The sequence below is a fragment of the Marmota monax genome, unplaced genomic scaffold (genome assembly GCF_021218885.2).
Source record: "Marmota monax isolate L192 unplaced genomic scaffold, Marmota_monax_Labrador192_F-V1.1 WCK01_AAM20220418_F8-fsc00020, whole genome shotgun sequence".
Classification (NCBI taxonomy): Eukaryota; Metazoa; Chordata; class Mammalia; order Rodentia; family Sciuridae; genus Marmota; species Marmota monax.
This window is the reverse complement of record NW_026692912.1, coordinates 21,018,123-21,039,875: the sequence shown is the minus strand read 5'-3', so window position 1 is coordinate 21,039,875 and position 21,753 is coordinate 21,018,123. Positions and strand designations below refer to the sequence as shown.

The window sequence follows — 21,753 nt, the reverse complement described above, 5'->3', positions numbered from 1 at the left end:
GGCATACTCTGTAATCCCAGTGACTTGAGAGGCTGAGGCAAGAGAATCAAAAGTTGGAGGCCAGCCCAGGCAATTTAGCAAAACCCTCAACAACTTACAAAACCCCACCTCAAGATAAAAAGTAAGGGCTGGGGTTGTGGCTCAGTGGTAGAGTGCTTGCCTAGCACATGTGAGACACTGGGTTCAATCCTCAAAACCACATAAAAATGAATAAATAAAATAAAGATATTGTGTCTGCCTATAACTAAAAAAAAAAAAAAGATAAAAAGTACAATGGAACACACCTATCATCCCGGTGACTTGGGAGGCTAAGACAGAAGAATCACCAGTTTGAGACCAGCCTCAGCAACTCAGTGAGGCCTTCAGTGACTTAATGAGACCCTGTCTCAAAATAAAAAATAAAAAGGGCCGGAGATAAAGCTCAGTGGTAAAGTGCCCCTGGGTTAAATCCCCAGTACCAATAAATAAATAAATAGATAGATAGGGGCTGGGAACATGGCTCAGTGGTAGAGCTCCCATGGGTTCCATCTCCAGTGAAAAAAAAAAAGTGAAGATTATGAGGCACAACAGGAAATCTTAGAAGTAGGGAGGATGGGGTCCTGATAGTCATCAGTTATCAAAAGGATTCTTGGCAGAAAAGGGTTTGGAGATCTATGAAAAAATAGTTGTGGAACACCATATCTCAAGTCAGTCGTAATTCAAACTTCACCCAAACACATCTACTTCCCAGTATCTTTGGGTGCTCACAGTACAGGCCCAGCAGTGATTTAAGAAGTTGGGGAAATTGCTAATCATTCAAGCTTGGGGCTGCATTCCAGCATTCCAATCCAACCTCTGTGGCTCTTGATGCATACCCAAGATACTGGGAATTTCCATGTGACACTGATAGGCAGAGGTCAACCAAACAGAAAGGGTCAAACAAGAAAAGAACCAGAGTCTGGAGTCTGGAATCCATCCATCATTGAGATGCTACTCAATGCAAAGAAAAAAAAAAAAATCCTGAAAGCCAGTGGACAGCGTGGGCAGAGTCTCTCAGAAACAAGAATGGATGTTTCCCCAGTAAGTAGACAACAGTGGGAAAAATGAATGCTCACACGATTCACTTCCACCTGTGGGTGAAAACTGTGCCACCGCTGAGAAGGAAGTGAAAGGCAATCCACAGCAACCAACAGCAATCAGTATTCCACCTACTCGGATATGGGACCCGATGTGGGTGGCGGTGACTATGGGGCGCCACGCAGTCCGGTATGGTGTGAAAGTCTAAACCAGTGACAGACAGGTTATGCAGGACAGACACAACCTCCATACCACCCACCTTCCTCAGCGCTAACTGCTGCCTGCCAAGCCAAGCTGCAGAGTTAGGATAAATAAGCTGCCAAGGCAGGATTGCCTTGGGAACTGTGAGCACCACAGCTCTCCCTGCTCAAGTTGAGAATGAGGCAGAGACTAGAGAAAAACCTCCCCCATCAAGTCCACTGTCAGTCTCACAAATTTCATTTTCACATATTTAAGACTCGGGCAAGGCCTGTCATGGTACTACAATTTCCCCATGCCTGGTTTGTCTGATCTCATAAATCCTGTAGGTTAGACAGTGTCCAGCCTCACAGGCTTCCTATTGTTTGAGAGCATGAGTGGGCAGGGAGGCAGGTGCACTTCAGAAAAACTGAGTGTGGGCAGGGCGGAGAAGAAAGTCCGGATCTGACTCAGGTGAATTTCTCAACAGAGGTATGAGCCATCAGCTGGAGCTTTTAGAGATGCAGATGGCAGAAACATTAAGGTAAGGACATAGCAATAATATTCTCTGAGTTTCAGTTTCTACTGTTCCACGATATGAAGGAAATGGCTACTTTGCAAATTTATTATGAAGATTAGAGATTAGCAAAGTGTCTGTACACTAATAGCTACTCAATAAATAGTATTTAACAGTACTTTTAATGTTGCTTTAACAAGGACAAACAGGGCAGATGGTACTAATGGATATGAATGATGTCAAATTTGGGTCCTGGTCCTTCCCCGCAGATTCATTTCTAAAGCTAAACACTTGGTCTATTTCTCCTATCACCCTTCTGTGACCCGATTATGCTACTACAGAGATACCCTGTTTACTACAGGAAAACAACTTCATCAAGGAAATAATAAGCAGGCTAATTTTATTTACTTTAAGAATACATACAAAAATACAGGTGAAAAGGGCAAATAAATACTTGTATTTCACTGCACAGATGTATTACATAGCCCAAATGGGTTCAACATAATTTGATAGTTGGTCATATGACATTTGGAACCCACTTTTGTTTCCTATTTACAATCATTACTAGCAATAAGTTAATAATTGTTAATCACAAGCTTAAAGCTAATTGCAAGTTTTCAATGAGACTGCAGAGCACAGTATACATGAGACAAAAAAGTCTTTATTGTTGAAAACCACTAGCATGGATCCTAAGGAAATGAAACCTTTGAAACTACATTGGGGAAGAATAGGAGATGAAACATTTTTAGCTGGGGATAAAGAAAATAGCTTTCTTCTAAATCTTCAGGATTACTTGACAGGTCAAGGCATGGGAAAGGCTGAGCCCTCAACACAACTATAGCTTTGGAACAAAGAACCAAACAAAACACATAACTAGATAGAAGGTATATCCTCTGATATAGGGAAGAGCACTCACTTAGAAGTTCAGACTCATCATAACAGGTTTGTGTCCCCTTTAATACTCTGGCATTAGAAATGTGAAACAGATAAAAAGCAATTATTATCCTGAGTCCAAAACAAACTAGACCAGAGTTTGAATATATCTGCCTCAAAGTTTGTCATATCACATCAGAGACAACAGGTGCCACAAGTCACTCCATAAAGTTGGACCTTTACTGGCTTGCTGCCTAACCTTGATGAACCCCTTCAAGGGCAAGCCACCACAATTCAGACAGCAAACTTGGAAAAACAGAACTTTCCACAGAGTGGCTGTGATTGTTTCTATTTATCTTTGCATCCTAATTCCCAAATTTACCAACTTCACTAATACACTCTCCCATCCAATTACCATCTGTAAATGTTAGAGCTAAATGATACAATTTTCTTTAAAATATAATAACATTCCAGTTTGTTCTATCAAAAGAATCTTATTTCTAACTGAATATACAGCACTGGTTTATATCTGTGCTGAATCTTAATACAAAGGCAGGATTTGGGCAACTCCTTCAGGAGCCTACACAGATTCTCTAAAAGGCTGGAAAGGGCTATCACTTTAGGAACCCAAACTGACACTTAAGCATGAATGCAATTCCTCCTCATCCCAGGCAAGGCCATCAGTACAGGCACCACTCATACTCACCCGGATGGTTTCAGAGGCAAAATGCCCTTCTGAGATCATCAGATTTCCAGTTTCATCCAGCTTGACAATGGCTCCAGAGTTGGCCTGCACTTCAGCTTCAAAGGCTTGATGTTTCTGAAGCTTTCCCTGGTGGAGGATGTGAAGTGAAACAGGTGTCACCACACTGCACTCACCCTCCCTCCCTCCCTTCTTGACCCATTCCTCTAGTTAGGAAGGTACTCTAATACCTTACTCACTCTCTAAGGCTCACCTACTGAAATACTCCAACTGCATCTCCACTGCCCTTCTGAAGCTTACTCACAAGGTCCTCCAACTTTATAGACAGAAAGCTACAAAATATCCTAATTCTACTGTTTATCAGGAAATAAGTCTTTCTGTGGATATCCAATCCCTTCTAGAAATACAGAACCATATTGAAAGTCTTCTTAGCATTAAGAGTTTACCCTTGAATAAAAGACTCACACTCACAACATGACACCTTGTTTTGCTTGCTTTAGAAGCCATACTGATTCTGTCTACATTCCATTTCTCAGTACCTCTGATTCATCAAGACTTGAACTGGGAAGGGGACTGACTGCTTTCTCAACTAGTGATCATCATTCTTTCTTTTTATACTACTTTGGTATAGTAAAAGAACCCACAGGGCTGGGGTTGTGGCTCAGTGGTAGAATGCTCGCCTAGCATGCATGAGGCACTGGGTTCGATCCTCAGTACCACATAAATATAAAGATATTGTGTCCACCCAAAACTAAAAAATAAATATTAAAAAAAAAAAGAACCCACAGACTCAACCATTGCTCCACTTGCTACCAAAACAAATTTTTTTGCTTGGGGGTGGGGGGATGGAGAAAGGTGGGGAAGTATGCCAGGGATTGAACTCAGGGGCACTTGACCACTGAGCCACACCCCCAGCCCAATTTTGTGTTTAGAGACAGGGTCTCACTGAGTTGCTTAGTGCCTTACTTTCGCTGATGCCGGCTCTGAACTTGTGATCTTCCTGCCTCAGCCTCTCAAGCCACTGGAATTACAGGCATGCACTACTGTGCCTGGCTCCAAAACAATTTTTAAAAGAAGTTCCTTGGGGTCTAGGTTGTGGCTCAGTGGTAGAGTGCTCGCCAAGCATGCATGAGGCACTGGGTTTGATCCTCAGCACCACATAAATGTAAAATAAAGATTTTTTTTTTTTTTTTTTAAAGAAGTTTCTTGGGGCTGGGATTGTGGCTCAGTGGTACAGTGCTTGCCTAGCATGCGTGAGGCGCTGGGTTCGATCCTCAGCACTACATAAAAATAAAATAAAGTATTGTGTTCACCTTAACTAAAATAAATAAATAAATAAATATAAAGTTTCTTGCCAAAAATCAATGAGAAGGCTGGAGTGGCAGAATGCTTGCCCAGCACACGCGCGCGCGCACACACACACACACACACACAAATGAGAAGTTTCCCTTTAACAAATTTATTGAGGTAAATTTCAATATTACAAAATTCACACTTTGCTTTGGATAAGTACTAAAGAGTCTTAAAGGACTCGTAACTATGAATCTTTGCCAGCAATAGCATTGTTAGCATGCCTTTCTCAAACACACAGAGTCCTAAGAATTCAGACCTTTTCTGAAAAAAAGTTTTAGGGATACCAATGTGTTTTAAGGCAGTGTTTGAGAACCATTAGTTCTAAAGCATCCAGAAAAGAAAAATTAATACCTGCAAAACCCCACATTCACCCTTACTAAAATACAAGGGGCTTTTCAAGAATAGCAAGTCAGTCCTTCCTTATGTCTAATCTACATTCTTCTTGCTACCCAATAACTTTGGGCTCTTGAATTTTGGTAGGAATCTCAGGAAGATCAAACACACCTGCAAGTTGGTTGGATCTTTATAATTCTCATCAGAAGCAATCTGAAGCTTCTCCTGAATCCACTTCTCCAGCTCCTCAGCATCTCTCTGGAAAAATTGGAATCGATACGAATCTTCTAGCTTCTGACGTCGCAGGGTTGAGAGCTCCTTGAAGCGATGGTATCGGTCCAGGACCTGCTGTCGCCTCTCCTGGATGTCTTCAGCTGTTTCCAGCACCTTGACCCCGCTTGGATCCATTTTCTGAAAAGACAGATTTCCTGAGATAAGTACTACAAGATACCAAGACAGGGGCTGGAGTTGTAGATCAGTGTCCAGGGGCTTGCCTGGCATGTTTGGGGTACTGGATTTGATCCTTAGCACCACAAAAAAATAAACCAAAAAAAGGGCTGGGGATGTGGCTCAAGCGGTAACCCATTTGCCTGGCATGCGTAGGGCGCTGGGTTCGATCCTTAGCACCACAAAAAAATAAAATAAAGATGTTGTGTCCACCGAAAACTGAAAAATAAATATTAAAAAACTCTCTCTTCTTTCTCTCTCTTCAAAAAATAAATAAATAAATAAAAATAAGTAAACCAGGGGCTGGGGATATGGCTCAAGTGGTAGCGCGCTCGCCTGGCATGCGTGCGACCCGGGTTGTATCCTCAGCACCACATACAAAACAAAGATGTTGTGTCCGCCGAAAACTAAAAAAAAATAAATATTAAAATTCTCTCTCTTTAAAAAAAAAAAATAAGTAAACCAAAAAAAGGCATTCTGTCCATCTACAACTATAAAAAAATTTTAAAAAATTTTACAAAAAAAAAAAGATACCAAGACAGACTCAGGGGAACTAGCCTCTCTGAAGGAATGAATTATCAGAAATCCTTGGCAGAAAAATGAACTGAGAAGGTAGTCTGTTCTAAGAATGACAAAGCAAGGCCCTTACTAAAACACCTACCTACCTGGGCTCCTCAGTCATTGCCCAGTCAAGATGGCAATGAAACCAAAGGGAAAAGACAAGTGGAAGAAATGTTTTTCATTTTGTGGTTGGTTTTTTTTTTTCCTACTACTGAGGATTGAACCCAGAGGTGTTCTACCGCTGAATTATAGCTCCAGCCCTTAAAAAAATTTTTTTGTTTTTTGTTTTAAGTTTGAGACAGGGTCTTGCTAAGTTGATCAAACTGGCCTCAAATTTGTAATCCTCCTGCCTCAGTCTCCCAAGTATGGGATTACAGGTGTACACCACCACACCTAGCTAAGAACTATTTATATTGCCAATTCTATAAGGGCTTTAAGGATTCAAAGGAAACACAATGATGATCCTCAGAGAATTATTGATAAGTCCATTCAAAAGTCCTTCATCTGGTCCCTAAATTTTATGGTGTGGAGGTTAGAATAAAATTACTTATGCCCTCAGTTTTTCTATCTTTCTAGACCGCAGCCTGTTATTCAATGAAAGAAATGATTATAAAATAACCGAGTCCTCAAAATCAACAAAAAGGCAAAGTAGCTGAGTTCTCAGTTATTCTAAAATATCAACCCTACATATCTTCTTCAGACTATCAGATAGCCCGAGCAATGGAAAAGCTTAGTTTCATTTGCCTGTGCACAAATAAAATCACAGTTTATAGGCTGGGGTTGTGGCTCAGTGGTTGAGTGTTTGCCTAGCACACGTGAGGCACTAGGTTTGATCTCTAGCACCATATTAAAACAACTACTACTAAATTTTTAAAAAAAGGTATTGTGTCCATCTACAAGTATGTGTGTATATAAAATAAAATAAAATCAGTATATGATTTTATGGGGAGGAGTACTGTGAAAGATGTATTCTACCTATTGTTTTTAGAAAGACAGGAGACTGGGCTGGGGTTGTAGCTCAGTTGGTAGAGTGCTTACCTTGCATGCACAAGGCCCTGGGTTCAATCCCCAGCACCACCAAAAAAATAAAATTAAAAAATTTTTAAACCAACAATAAAAAAGGGCTGGGGTTGTGGCTCAGTGAGGCACTGGGTTCAAACCTCAGCACCACATAAAAATGAAATAAAGATATTGTGTCCACCTACAACTAAAAAATAAACTGGAAAAAAAAAGGAGGCTGCACAGATCCAATATCCATTTCAAGTTAACTATAAATGTACTCTAACTGCACAGTGGTGCTTCCTTGTATAATTCCACCCACCCCAACTTTAAGCCCTCAGATTTGTCACTAAATTTTAATGTCAAAAAGAGAACCTGATGCTGGGTGCAGTGGCACATGCCTATAATCCTAGCAATTTGGGAGGCTGAGGTGGGAGGATTCCAAGTTCAAGCCTAGCCTCAGCAACTTAGTAAGGCCCTGTCTCAAAATAAAAAATAAAAAAGCTGAGGATGTGGCTCAGTGGTACAACACCCCTGGGTTCAGTCCCAGTACCCTCCCCCCGAAAAAAAAGGGGGGGAGAGAAAGAGAATCCAACCTATGTGATAAACACAAAATATTCTACTTGCTCCTTTCAAGAATAAGGCACTTTCAATTGAGGATCACAGAAGTAAACAGATATAATGACAGAAAGCGTTCCCTAGAGTGGTTAACAATGGCAGGTGAACATGGCATGGTCCAGGCCCTCCCAACTCTTAAACTACAGTCTGTAGGTGGATTCTGGATTTGTTAAGAAGCAGAAGAGGTGTTACAGTCCCTTCTAGCTCTTGTTCTACAATGCACAAAAGGTGTAAACACTGTGTTACCAAGGAAACCTGAGGGGCGCTCTTCCTATTGTTCTATGGCTTGCTAATGGAAAGAACCAGCAGGCTGAGGATGGGGTGAAAGTCAGCAGGGTGCTGCTCACATGGCAGTGGGAGGTGACAGCATGGTGAGACTGGGGAAAGCCTGTGCAAATGATCAGCTCTGAGGGATACCTTTCTCTGAAGAGACTTTCTCCTCACTGAAAAGTCCTTGAGGTTTTTTTAGCGATATCATCCCACCTTCCAAATTATACTCTGCACAGCCACCGGTTACTTTTGTCCAATTATTGTTTTCCACAGTTTGAATTTTTTCTTTAACTATAAAAAGAAATGTTCTTTACCACATCACTCCCAAACCTTTATAGCTCGCTTCTGACTGAGAAAGAAGTCTCCTGACTAGTAAGATCTTCACCACCTGGCCCCAAATTTCTCTGGTTCCTTTTCACTCAATCTTCCTACCCCTACCCTACTGGTGTGCAGAAATATTCATTCTTTTCCAAATTACAATTCCTTGTAAAACTACAAGCCACATGCCCACAATTCCTTGGCCTAGAATGCCCCATCTCTTCTCTGCCTGGTTAACTCCTATTTTTATACTCAATGTCCAGGTGAAATAAGTAAGCTGCAGCCTTACAAAACTGCACACAGCACGCCTCCCTTCCCTCCTCAGATGCAACTGCTCTTCCATAGATTTGTAAAGCACCCATATTCACTTTACAGCGTATGATGAGTCTGAGTAACCTCATTTTTGAATCCCTGATTTCTGGTGTATACAGGTTGATATGGCTTGGATCTGGAATGTTCCCCAATGCTCATGTGTTGAAGGCTTGCTCCCCAGTTCAGCCCTTGGCAGGTGACTGGAACATGGGCTCTAATCTCATCCATCAGTGGATTAATCCATTGATGAATTCATAATTTGATGGCATTATTTGAAGGTGGTAGAAATGTATGAAGGGGGCCTCCTTGGAAGAAGTGAATGATTGTGGGGCATGCCCTGGAAGGGCATATCTTCTCTCCCAGCCCCTTCCTGACATTCTGCTTCCCAGCTGCCGTGAGGTGGCAGTTATGCTCTGCCACACCCTTATGCTAGGATATTCTTCACACAAGGTTCAGAAACAACAGAGTCAGGCAACCATGAACTGAAACCTCTGAAACCATGAGCCAAAAGAGATCCTTCTTCCTTTGTTTTTCTCAGACATTTTATCACATTCAGGATGAAAAGGTAACTAACACAGAGGTCATTAAGAAAGGCTTGATGGGGGGTTCGGGCTGTGAGTGCTCGCCTAGCACACACAAGGCCCTGGATTCAATCCTCAGCACCACATAAAAATAAATCAATAAATAAAAGGTACTATATCCAACTAAAATTTGAAAAGAAAAAAGAAAAGAATGCATTACCAAGCACATACTGAGAGTGTAGCTGCCCTGAATTCACTTGCTGGGGCAGAGATGACTCAATACTGAAGCTTCCACTTGCTATACTGTGAAGTTAGAATCCTGTCCAGATAAATACTAGATCTGTGACAAGGGCAAACAAAGAACGTGCTGACTAAAGCTACACAACTAGATGTCACCCAAATGAATAAGTCTGAGTTACCAATCTTGGACTGACCACCTGGTATGTCCTCTAAGGAAGCACAGGGTGGAACCTTGGGGAAACAAAGCTCAGGAAGGCACACCTTTGTGTCCCCAGTAGACAACTTTGAGTGGAAAAAAATAGATTTTTTTTTTTTTCTTTTGTGATGCTGGGAATAGAACTCAAGGCCTCTTACATGCTTGGTAAGCACTCTTCTACTGAGCCACCCCCCCACCAACCATAAATATCTTTTTTGGGTGGGGAGGGGGTGGCTATTAGGGATTGAACCCAAGGCTGCTTTACCACTGAGCTATATCCTCAGACCTTTTTAATTTTGAGACCAGGTCTCCCCCTAAGTTGCTGAGACTGACCTCAAACTTGCCATTCTCTTGCCTCAAGTGACTAGAATTACAGGTGGGAATATCTTCTATTCTTAAAACAGACTTTGAAAATCCATAAAACCAAAAACTAAGGTGACCTTGAGAAGCTAAATGCTGAGAGCAGAGTTTCACTAACAGCACTTAATTACTTATTATAGGCAGTTCTGGTTGACACTGCACCCAAGTGCATCAACGTAGTTTATTAGAGAAGGCTAGTTTTGGACAAGGACCACTACCATTGCCAGCCATGCTTACCATGAGCTCAATATGATCGCTCATTCACCTTCTAGCTGTATCTCACCTGGGCAGGGTTCATTTCCCAACTTGAAATGCTCCCTTTACCTGAAACACACTTTTCTCTCCACCATTTAGTATCATCCAAGTCTTCCAAAGTCTAAAGCAGATCCCTCAGCCTCTGTGAATCTTTCTGGGTCAGAAGTCTCCTCTCCCCCAGCTGCCTTACCACTCACCTTACAGTACTATCTCCTTCTGCAAACAATTATTTTTTTCTTACAAATATACATTTTTAAGTTCCCTAAGGAGCTTGCAGCTCCTCAGGAACTATAGGAACTTATTCACAGGCAGATTATGTGCTTAGCAAACTTGGAAATAAACTAATAAACTACTGGAGCTTCAATTTTTTATTTTTTGTAGAGCTGGGGATTGAATCCAGGGGTGCTCTACACTGAGCTTCATCCTCAGCTCTATTTTAATTTTGAGACAGGGTCTCACTAAGTGGTCCAGGTTGGCCTCAAATTATAGGTTCTAGCTACCGTGCCTAGATGTCACTTTAGAACTAATCAGGAGACAAAGGTGATTGGTAAGCAAGTTGCAGAGCCCAGGGTGTTTCAGGATCCTTTCTTTGGTTCCTAAACAAGTATATACGAACTAGTGATTTTGTTTTTTTTTTACTGGGGATTGCACCAAGGGTCACTTTGCCACTGAGTTACATCCCCAGTCCTTTTTATTTTGAGACAGGGTCTCACTAAGTTGCTTGGGGCCTTGCTAAGTTGCTGAGGCAGGCCTGAAACTCGTGATCCACCTGTCTCAGCCTCCTGAGTCACTGGGATTACAGATATGAGCCACTACACCAGCAAGAACTGGTGATTTTTAACAGTACTGAAGCTGATGTTTAATTGTTTATTAATTTCTTTTACTCCCTCTTTTCCATTCTCACTTGAGGGGGGATAAAAAAGGGAAAGTGAGGTATTAATTATTAAAAGAAAAATCAAGTTTGGCATGGTGGTACACACTTGTAATCCCAGTAATTTGAGAGGCAGGAGAACTTCAAGTTCAAGGGCAGCCTTGGCAACTTAGTGAGACCCTATCTCAAAAAGGGCTGGGGATGTTGCTCAGTGGTAAGAGCATATTTGGGTTCAATCCTCAGTTCTAAAAAAAAATTATATCTTTAAGATTCAGTCTTAAACTAGGCGCACCTGTAATACCAGCGGCTTTGGAGGCTGAAGCAGGAGGATTGTGAGTTCAAAGCCAGCCTCACCAATGGTGAGGCACTAAGCAACTCAGTGAGACCCTGTCTCTAAATAAAATACAAAATAGGGCTGGGGATGTGGCTCAGTGGGCAAGTGCTCCTGAGTTCAATCCCTGTTCCTGCCCCCCGCCCACCAAAAAAAGATTCAGTTGTAAGTTAGTAAACAATAAAGGTTAGAATCATTTACATACTTTCATTGTTCTTATCCCTGAGAAACAAGAGAGAAAAACATCAGGAAATTATTAATTTAATTTGCTTATTTATAAGACTTTCTTGTAAAAACTGGTGTGGTAGCACATGCCTGCAATCTCAGCAACTCAGGAAGCTGAGGCCAGAGGATTGCAAATACAAGGCAGCCTCAGCAACTTAGCAAGGCCCTAAGCAACTCAGTGAGACTCTGTCTCTAAGTAAAATAGACTGGGGATGTGGCTCAGTAGTTAAGTGCCTCTGGTTTCAAACTCCAGTACCAAAAATAAATAAATATAAAAATAAAAAGGGCTGGGGTGTAGCTCAGTGGTAGAGCACCCTGAGTTCAATCCCCAGTAAAACAAACAAACAAACAAAAACCTTATAAAGACATTTTCTGGGGTAGGTATAGTTATACATAGTTACTCATGGAATGATAAGCACACTGCACATGAGTTCCCGAAAAACATCTAAATTTTCAGGATTAAACTGTGGCATTTTCCTTTCTTCTATCACAGGATACACTGAATTTTTTAACTCCTTTAGCTGCTATGGAAATCTCTTAAGAAATAACATTTGAGAGAAGCTCTTGGAGTGGGGGTGTCTCCACCATAATACTGTAAAGGTTCCACCTTAGCACATCTCCCTGCTGGGGCCCAATCCAGGGAGTAGGTCCACAAGGCCCTGCTGAAATTAACCAACCTAAAAGGCCCTCTTTGTCACCCCAGTGAAGTAGAACAAGTCAATTCTATACCAAGTGCTTTGGTCAGGCTATAATGGACTTTTCTTTCCTGCAGTAGATCAGCTGATGTCAGCAGGTGGGAGCTCTGCCAAGCCACAACCCGCTGTCTCTGGGGAGTTGGACATCTGAAAGTCACCAATGTGTTCCCACTGCAATAGGCATTCAGATTTTTCATTTGGGTGATTATAGGAGACAACAAAAAAGACAATGGGCTAATAAGAGTTTTCCCACACTTAACCCAATAGGGAGCTCTCTAGTTTATCTACCAGAGTCCCAGTTCTAGCTGGGCACCTACCTGCAATCCCAGCAACTGGGGAGGCTGAGGCAAGAGGATTACAAATTGGAGGCCAGCTGTGGCAACTTAGCAAGACCCTGTCTCAAAAAATAAAAGGAACTGTGGATGTAGCTTGGTAATGGAATTCTTTTGGGTTCAATACTGAAAACAACAACAACAACAACAACAAAAAACCCAGTTTATTTGGGCTTCTAAAAGAGTAATTTCCAAAGACCACATTGAATACAGGAAATTTTTCATAAATATCACCAAGAATCACTGCCACCCAAAGGTGCTACAATCTCTCTCGCCCACAAAAACTCTCAAGAGTGTTACTGGAATTTACTCTGCCTGTGTGTGTCACATTGCTTCCATGACTAAGGCTGCATACTGCAAGAACCCTGCCCCTGCCCTGGCAATATGCAGCAATCTGATAAGGCAGACTCACAGAGAATGTTCTGGGTGGTCCCCAGCTTTATGGGATTAAAAATACTAGAAAGGAAGAATCTGGGAAATGCATCCTCAAAAAAACAATCTTCAAACTTACCAGCCTATCTGTCTATTCCACTAACTGCCTAAAAACCACAGCTGAGGGACTTCCTAGGAGTGCATTTAAGTGCTTATCTCAAAGCCAATCGTCAACTCTGATTTTGCCAATCAAATCCATGTTCATAGAGAATGAAGGAGGGAAAACAAAGCGCTAACATGTTTTCTATGTTTAAAGACAGTGTCCCGTTTAAGATAATTGGTGGAAAAGTTTATATGTTTGCAAATATTATTAGAGAATATTGAGGATGCAGGCTATTTAGAAACGCTGCAATGCAGCAGTCAAAATCTTAGCTGCCTCATTCAGCAAGCAAAATGACTTGATCTCAAGTGGATAAAACAGGAATTACAACTATGTCCTCTTTTGTAATAAATGAAAAGGACTTGTCAGCGTTCTTACAATACTGCCAGATCTCTGGGATGAAACAGAGGGTTCTAAATGTGTAAGTTTAGCTAGAAATTTCTCATTAAATCCAAAGATATAATGTGCCTACAAAATGACTCCTCATATCCAACACAAACTTATTCACATTATGAACTAGAAATGGATTCCTACAAAACAGACTGAAACATGAATACCTTTGTCTTCCTGATGAATGACAATAGACAACTGTTTGAGGCAGCTCTTGGTTCTTAGGGAATTCTAGAGCACATTCCCCTAATCTATGGGAGCTATGTGCCACTGTAGGAGCTTGTTCTTTGCGAAGCAGGAGAGGCAGTGGGTGGGATTCACACTGGGTTAAGCAAAACAAGGGACTGGAGATGCAAACATTTTCAAACCAAAGGTCAAATGCTTTGAATTCGGCAAACTTGGCACCTTCAGTGAGTGGCTTAGGACGCCCTCACATGGATCTCAGACGAGGAGAATTTGGCAATCACAGTTTCTCTGTGGAACCCCAAAAGAAAGGGGATATATATATATATATATATATATATATATATATATATGAAATGAAGATGAAAAGAGACTCTATTAGGAACAAAGCATTAGGTGGAAGTACTGGATTTTAAGAGACATTTGGAAAATGACAAAATAAAGGCTGATTTTCAGACAGGACATGGGCTGTATTATAATACCGTTTTGCAAGGAAGAGGTTTTTAGGGACTAACTGGATAAATAGATCATCTGGCTCTATGAAAAAACTTATAAACATCACCCCAAGGCAAAAGGTCACAGAAACCATTTATCAGTTTAGTTTTTGTTGCTTAGTCAGAGCTCAAATGTGCAGAACTGACAATACCTTTTCCCCATGGCTTACAAAGCCAGCCTATTACTAAATTGTAGATTTGCAAAGCAAGAGAACTACATACCGGGATGTGGAAGGGCTCCCCCAAGAACAAACCACCAAAAAATCAGTTAGCATCCATAAAACTAAATACCAGTTGATTCTCGGATTAAACAAATTAACTCAAAACCAGCTTAGCTGCAGATTTTAGTGGCAGATCTGATGGTAAGCAGAGAAATAAAAAAATACATAAAATAAGACTTTTAACACCATGAATAAAAGCAAGTATTTTTGCTTAAAAACCACATTCCAATCACGATCATGGATCTGCATGTCAGCCTTCACATCAATTAATTCAAGTTGTTAGCGCAATTCTGCAGAGGTGAGCAGGGACTTAGCTTTAAGAAAGCAAAAGATTCATACTGCATTGCATCAAAATCCAGAAATGCAGAGCAATGATGAGAAAACTTACTTCAGAATGCTTCCCAAATACTATCTTGCTGCTACTTACCTTTTAACCTGTAAAATTCAGATGAAAGGTATTTAAGTGCATCATATTTTTACTAAGATTCAAAGTAGAAAAAGGTGATTATGTGGCCTATTTTATAAATCTCATTTAAGTCGATGGTCTGATTTATAAAAAGTCTGCCTTGGATTTATCACCTATAATCACTAGAAATTTCCGAAGTTTTATTTCTTATTTTAAGATATCAAGATAATAATTTCAAGTTTCCCCCTTTTGGAAAAAATCCAATTTTACCAAACACCTCAAAACTATACAAATAAAACAAATATACAGAAAGCTTTTTTTAGAAATGCAAAATGCAAGCTCCATTTCATTATAGGGATTGTGGCAGAAGAAAGAAGTCAATGAAAAGGAAACAAACCCAAGTTAATATCTGCCAAATTTGAAAGATATGACTTATACTACATGTTCTCAGATCATAATTTCCCCAAATATCTAGAATAATCTCTTTAGTTCCTTGGTTCTTAAGAACCAAGCAGCCATCAATTAAAAAAAAAAAAAATCAGCAAACACTACATGCATGCAAACACCAGGATGGCAATAAGAAATAGATTCATGCCATAAAGAGAAAGAGAGGAAGGTGAAAAAGATGGGAGGCTTTGGAAATTTATGTATATTAAGACTTCTGATCATGTAACACCAAAAACCCATACCAACCCTAACCAATCTGTTTAACAGAAAGGTCATGCAGGCAGGGTTTTTTCTCCTCTCTTTGGATCATTCAACCTTTCTGACACAGATGTGTCTTCACTGCAAGCCAGGCAAAACCAAAAAGGCAACACATTTTCTGCATGCTGGTCAAATACCTGGACTCTGCGTTTACGAAACGATGACAACATGATGGAGGAATGTGGAGTCTAAAGTGGAGGGGGAAGAGCAAGATAACAAGCTTCTAAGGGCAAACAGACTAGACTCATTTCAAAACGAAGAAAACAGAACTGTTAAAACATATGCATACAAGTGAAAAGTCAAATTTCAGATATTTTCCCAGCATGTTCTCTTTGATGTTCCATACAGCATCTAAATTTCACTAGGGATTTAAAAAAGTGAAAAGAGAACCAAGGTTCCCAGGTCTTGGCTGTTACTATCATCTAGATGTGCTGTCTTGGCCAAATCATATCCTCTTTGGGGCCTCAGTTTCCCCAATTGTCAAAATAATAATACTGGATATTCCTTTTTTTTTTTTTTTTTTTTTTTTTCCAGTACTTGGGATCATACCCAAGGACTCACAAATACCAGATAAGCACTCTACCACTGAGCTACAACCCCAGTCTGGTCTGAACATACTTTTAAAACTAAACATGCCATCCCCCATCCACGTTCTGATAAACTGAGAATTCCTGGACTAGATGATTTCTAATTCCCTTTCCATTCACAATAAAAGAGTAATATTTCATTAAATTATCAGAACAAGATAGAACTCAAGCTACAAAGATCTACTGGGCCTAGCTTACAGATTCACATCCTTTACAAATACTATTTCCTGTTTAAAACTGGTTCAAAAGGAATATGTAAAAGAACTGGACAGGAGGTGATGGTTCCCTGAACAGCAGCTCCAATGAACTGGCCTTAAGTGATCAGCTATGCAGACCTCCTCTGCATTCCTGGGGTCAGCATTTGCCATCAGAGTGTTGAATTCTTCTACAGTAAGGCTGCAGCTGATGTCCTGAAGCAGATGTGGGTACATAACTAGTGGAGTTCTCACATAGCCCAAGGAGGATTGATTACAAAGGCAGGCTACCCTCCGACCCTCTGTCCTCAGTGCAAGTTCAGCAATGACAGGAGGTGGAGGACTATTTCTGTGGTCCACTTCTCAGGATCTGCAGTGGCCCCACCCTTTGGCATGAAGTCAGGGAAGGAAAAGAAGAGAAAATTCTACTCAGGGGACCAAGAGATATACTTAAGAAAACTCTCCCCATCTAAACCTGTTCATTAGATTGCTTGACAGGCTTATATCTGGGGCCTGCGACATATCAGATTTCTCCAATTAGATTACCACAAAATACACTGCCAAGACCAAAATCATATCAGAGAATAAGTTACCAAGCTGATGGTTTACTCTAAGAACTGCTTTCATGCTCTGCAGTACAGGGCAAATTCTCCTTTCCATTCTCTCCACTTAGGTCCCTGGGCAACAGTTAACACACTTTGAGGGGTCCTTTGAGTAATTATTGGCCCAGTTACTAAAAAAAGCTTATTGTTAATTTCCTGCAGAGGCCTTTTACTGTAGCACACACTGCCACCACCACCGTCCTCCCAGCACATTTTTAAAACTTTGACTTCAACTTGACCTTTCAAAATCTAAGACATTAGCTGCAATGAAAAGGAAAAATAAATGACTAGTTTCAGGAATTCGAACTGTGGCTTAATGGCTTCATACAGCTGACTGTTCCTGCTGCTGTTCCTAAGATTTTGTTTCTTGCCTGCAAGACACCCCCATCCTTCCATCTTTGATACATTCTGTTTTACTTAAGTCCAATTGCTATGACGACGCAATTTCTCATTATGAAAATACTTCATATGGTCTCTCTTCCTATTCTTCCCCGACAGCCATGATGAACACTGAACAAAGGACCTAAATATTTTAGGATCTATTATATAAACGAGACCTGACAAGGTGGTGGAGCTGTTCAAGAATCATCCTAATCCAGCTTTCTGAGTTATTCATGCCTTTCATTTAAAATATACTGAAGTCTTAACTTTAAGAAGCCCCTTATTTATAACATTTTATTCCAATACCTAAGAGAGATTTTTAAAAGATTTTCTTTGGGAAGCTTCTAATCAAATTCTCTGGGCTGCTTCCAAACAAAAAGAATGTTCTGTCATTCCACATTGGCATGGTTGTAGAATTTTTTGAAAATATACTCAAATAATACCCTGCCCTCGACGTGAAAGACCCAGTCCCCCCCCCCCCGCAACAAAAGCTATTAAGTTATCTGACTTGGGTCTCATGCCAAGCAAGCGCAGCTTCTACCTACTATTTACAAGAAGATCACAATTGGGGATGAAAGAAACGCTTATTACAAGGAAAGAAAAGGAGCCGGCCCATCTCCGACCTTCTCGGGCTAGAGAGGGGGCCGACAGTCTCGCTGCTGGAAGGGCTCTGTGCGCAGGGCTCTTCCTCCTTCGAGGGGCGGCCGGCACTGCCTGCATTGACTTGGGAAAGTGCGCTGCACCCGTCGCTCCCAACCAGGCAGGGGACCGGGGGTGGCGAGGGTGCGCCGGGCAGGGAAGAGGAGAAGGCCGAGAGCAGACGGAGCCCCCACCCACCTGCCGCGGCCGGCTGCAGGGAGGAGCCCCGCGGCCTCGCGCCCCCTCCCCCCGTCAATGACTTGCCGGCGCCACGGCCCGGCCCGCAGCTCCTCCGCAGCCCTCGAACCACAAGGGCGGTGGCGGCGGCTCGCCTGGCGGCAGGGACGCCGAAGGGAGGGCGAGGCCTGCCCGGCTCACCTGTCCGCGCGCCGGCACCGCCCCGCCCCGTCCGGGGGCTGCGGGCCCAGCCCTGGGGTGGCTGACCAGGACCCCGCTCCCGCCCCGAGCTGGCCCGCGGCCCCTCTCACCGGCTCCTGTGAGGGCCGTGGGTGCCCGGGCTGAGGGGTGCTGAGGGACCGACGCGCTTCCGCGGCCTCCGCTCCGCGCCGTTCGCTCCGCAGCGGGTAGTGGCGGCGACGCGCGCGCCCCGCCTCTTTTATAAGCAGTCACGCGCGTTCCCGCGTCGAGCGGGCGCGAGTGTGGGGGAAGCGGCCTGGCACAGAAGAAGGGCGCAGGAGCGCGCCGGAGGAGCGAAGAGGGCGGAGCTCCAGCGGGCTATTTGCCCGACCGCTCCGCGGAAAGGGCCGAGCACGCGCGGAAGGGGCCGAAGCGGCCGTCGCAGAGAGGGCGGCGGGAGGATGGGGAAATAGGGCGCGCGCAAGGGGTGGGGGTGATGGTGCAGTGGAATCACTGCCTCCGCCCTGGCGGCGCAACCGCCCTCCCTGCAGCTTGGATCCTCCAATCCTGCCCCTCCCCTCCCGCCCTGCAGAGAATCTGCACCGCACCCCTTCGCCCCTGGGAGCCCTTCCAGGACTGCGGCGAAGGGCGGGGCAGAGGCCATAGCTGCAGTCTGGATAGGGATGCTGCGCGCCCCGGCTGGAAAAACACCCTGTCCCTATGGGGGTGAGATCACCCGAATGCTCCTCTTCCTGCCCATTTTCCCAAGAGGAGGCTGGCGCTGGGGACCCAAGTCAACCTGCTTGGTGGGAGCTGGAGTCAAGAAAACGATGATTTGGGACTCTGGGTTTGAGGAGGATGTAAGAAAAAAGGTCAAATCCGGATCAAAAAAAAAAAAAAAAGACTAAATCGGGCCATAGTCTGTCCTTAAAGGATTTGGATAATTAATAATTTATTTAAAAAGCTTTTGCTTTCTCGCCTGTCACCAGTGGCATAGTGTGCATCAGTCGTGTTTCATAAACAGGACATTAAGGTTCCTTTTCCCACAATTGAACTATCCTTGTGTACCAGGCACTAAGCTAAACATTTCATGTGTTACCTTTTAACTTTTTAAAACTTAGCAATAATTTAACGAGGTAGATATTATTTCCCCATTGTACAAATGCACACCCTGACATTGAGACTAGGTCTCTTGCTCCAGGTCAGGCAGCTAGTGTGCAGAAAAGCTAGGGGTTGAACATATGTCGTTGGAACTACTGCTTTCAGGTACAAAAGGGAGACATTGTGATGCAGGAGAATGCTGGGGTTGTGAGAAGAGAAAAATAAGATTCCTGCAATTTCTATTCTTTATCATACTAGCAGTTTAAAGGTCTGGCTCTAAACTCTGTAGTCAGAAGCCCTCCTTTAGAAAGCCTTTTCCCTACCCCCATTTCAGGGACAGCTGGGCAGGCAGCAGTCATTGGGAATAACACCCAGCTCATTCCTGTGCAGTCAGGCAGACAGGGAACTCTGTAGCTCAGGAGGGCCTCAGCCTCCTGGTTACCAAGTGGCCCTCCTCTTTAAATAAATATAAAGGCACTGGGCATTGCACCAGAATCTGGGACCAGGCCCAGCCCTGTGCTTCCTGGTCTTCTGCAGTTTGGCTGCTTTTCTTGGGCCTGGGATCTGCAACCTAGTTTCATGGCTGTGGCCATGATAAAAAATAGGAAAAACTGCCCTTTTCCCACTCCACTGGAGTGCAGAGAAAAGAAAAGGAGTGGCCACACCCCAGAAGCAGCTCTATAGAATCTGGAGGAAAAGCATAGGAACTGAGAGGCATTTCCTGCAATCTTCAATGCAGAGAAAACAGGGTTGGGTAACTCTTTCCGGGCGTGAGCATTTCTGAAAACAGCTGATGGTGTCCATAGCCTCTTCTCCAGTCAGCTGCAGCAAAATTTTTAATCAGATGCTCAGCTCTGGTTACAAAATGGCTAACACAGTCAGCTCTCCAAAATTTCTAAGACTTTCTGCTCCAGCAAAGGGTGGGCTCAGAAGTGTAGGCTGTTCTTTTCAATCACCCTGGCCCCATAGTGAAATGGGGGTTTTACTGCTTCTACCAGATGTAAAACAAATTGGAGACCCAAGAGACAGCTTTGTTCTGATATAGAAACTAAAATCTTATTTGTCGACCCTTTTTCGGATCTGAGCCATGGCCAAGAAACAATATCCCCACTCACTCACCCACCCCAGTCTGCATTTGGCACTGGAAGTGAGATATTTCAAAAGTCATTTTTCATGTGTTCTATTGTCTGACTCCCTCCCTAGCACTAATTTCAGCAGATGCCTTACACTCTGCTAGGTGTAGGGACAGGAACAGGATAAAGCAGATAATGGCCTTCTTTGTTTTCTAAAAGAAATTTAGGAAACACACACACACACATACACACACTCACACACACACGACAGTGTGACAACTCTACAGTCACTCCATGTTCTCAGTCACATCTCTCCCTACCTCCTGAGAAGCAGAGGGTAGGAATAGATTCTATACTCCTTCTGTTTCTAGCAGTCTGCTGAAGGCTTGATAAGTAGCCTAAGCTTAAACATCTCAGCAGTCCCAGCACCTTCTCAAGTTGTTCAAGAGGTCAACTGTTTGGAAGTGCACTGATTGTAATGATGTTTTCACATGCTCCAGCCACGTATTTCTCTTAAGATAAATACCCCCCACCTCCACCCCCTTCTCATCCCCCAGAGTTCAAAAGTAAGCACTTGAGCTGTTTTTCCTCCCTGTAAAGAAAGGAACTGATTGGGAAAAGCCATGCTGGCAAGGGGACCGCACCTCTTCCCAGATGACATTCTGCAGTGTCAGACCTTGCCAGCAATAGCACACTTCTTCTAAAGACAGTGACTGGATAAACTTTGAAGACATTATGCTAAGTGAAATAAGCCAGACACCAAAAGACAAATATTATATTTTTCTGCTTATAGAAGATCCCTGAATTGTCAGACTCATAAAAACAAAGTGGTTAAAATAGTGGTTATGAAGGGTTGAGGGGAGGAAGGAATGGGGAGTACAATTTCCATCTGGATGATGAGAAAGTTCTAGACAATGATGGTTGAATAACATTGTGATCGTACTTAATGTCATAGAACTGTACACTTAAGAATGGTTAAACTTTTGCTCAGTTCAGTGATGCACAGGTGTAGTTTCAGCTACATGAGAGGCTGAGGCAGGAGGATTACAAGTTTGAGGCCAAGCTGGGCAACTTTGCAAGATTCTGTCTCAAAATAAAAAGGACTGAGGATGTGGTTCAGTGGTAGAGTACCCCTGGGGATCAATCCCTGGACTGCAAAACAAGAACAAAAAAACAAACACAAGTAATTGTTTCTGAGATCAAGGACTTCGAAGAAGAGGCCTGATTACTGCTGGAAGTTTGGCCTCATCAGGCTGACTTGCTTAAAAGACTCCAGATGACAGCAGAAGGGTGAGCTCCCCTTCCCCCTGCCTAACTACTGTCCT

General features: G+C 42.8%; 1 protein-coding gene across 6 annotated transcripts in view; it reads right to left on the bottom strand.

Annotated features, from left to right (window-relative positions):
- Positions 1 to 18,523, bottom strand: part of Sptan1 (spectrin alpha, non-erythrocytic 1) — a 71,176-nt gene extending 52,653 nt beyond the window's left edge. For 5 of the 6 annotated variants that reach the window (XM_058581815.1, XM_058581816.1, XM_058581813.1 and 2 more), the window contains exons 1-2: positions 5,184 to 5,423; positions 3,330 to 3,455 (exon numbers count right to left, since the gene is read on the bottom strand). In XM_058581815.1, coding sequence (XP_058437798.1) covers positions 3,330 to 3,455; positions 5,184 to 5,420 — 363 coding nt within the window. In that variant the 5' untranslated portion in view covers positions 5,421 to 5,423. Of the gene's footprint in view, positions 1 to 3,329; positions 3,456 to 5,183; positions 5,424 to 18,385 lie in introns of those variants that run through there. The other variant, XM_058581812.1, reaches the window with a different exon arrangement.
- Positions 18,524 to 21,753: the final 3,230 nt, after the last annotated feature.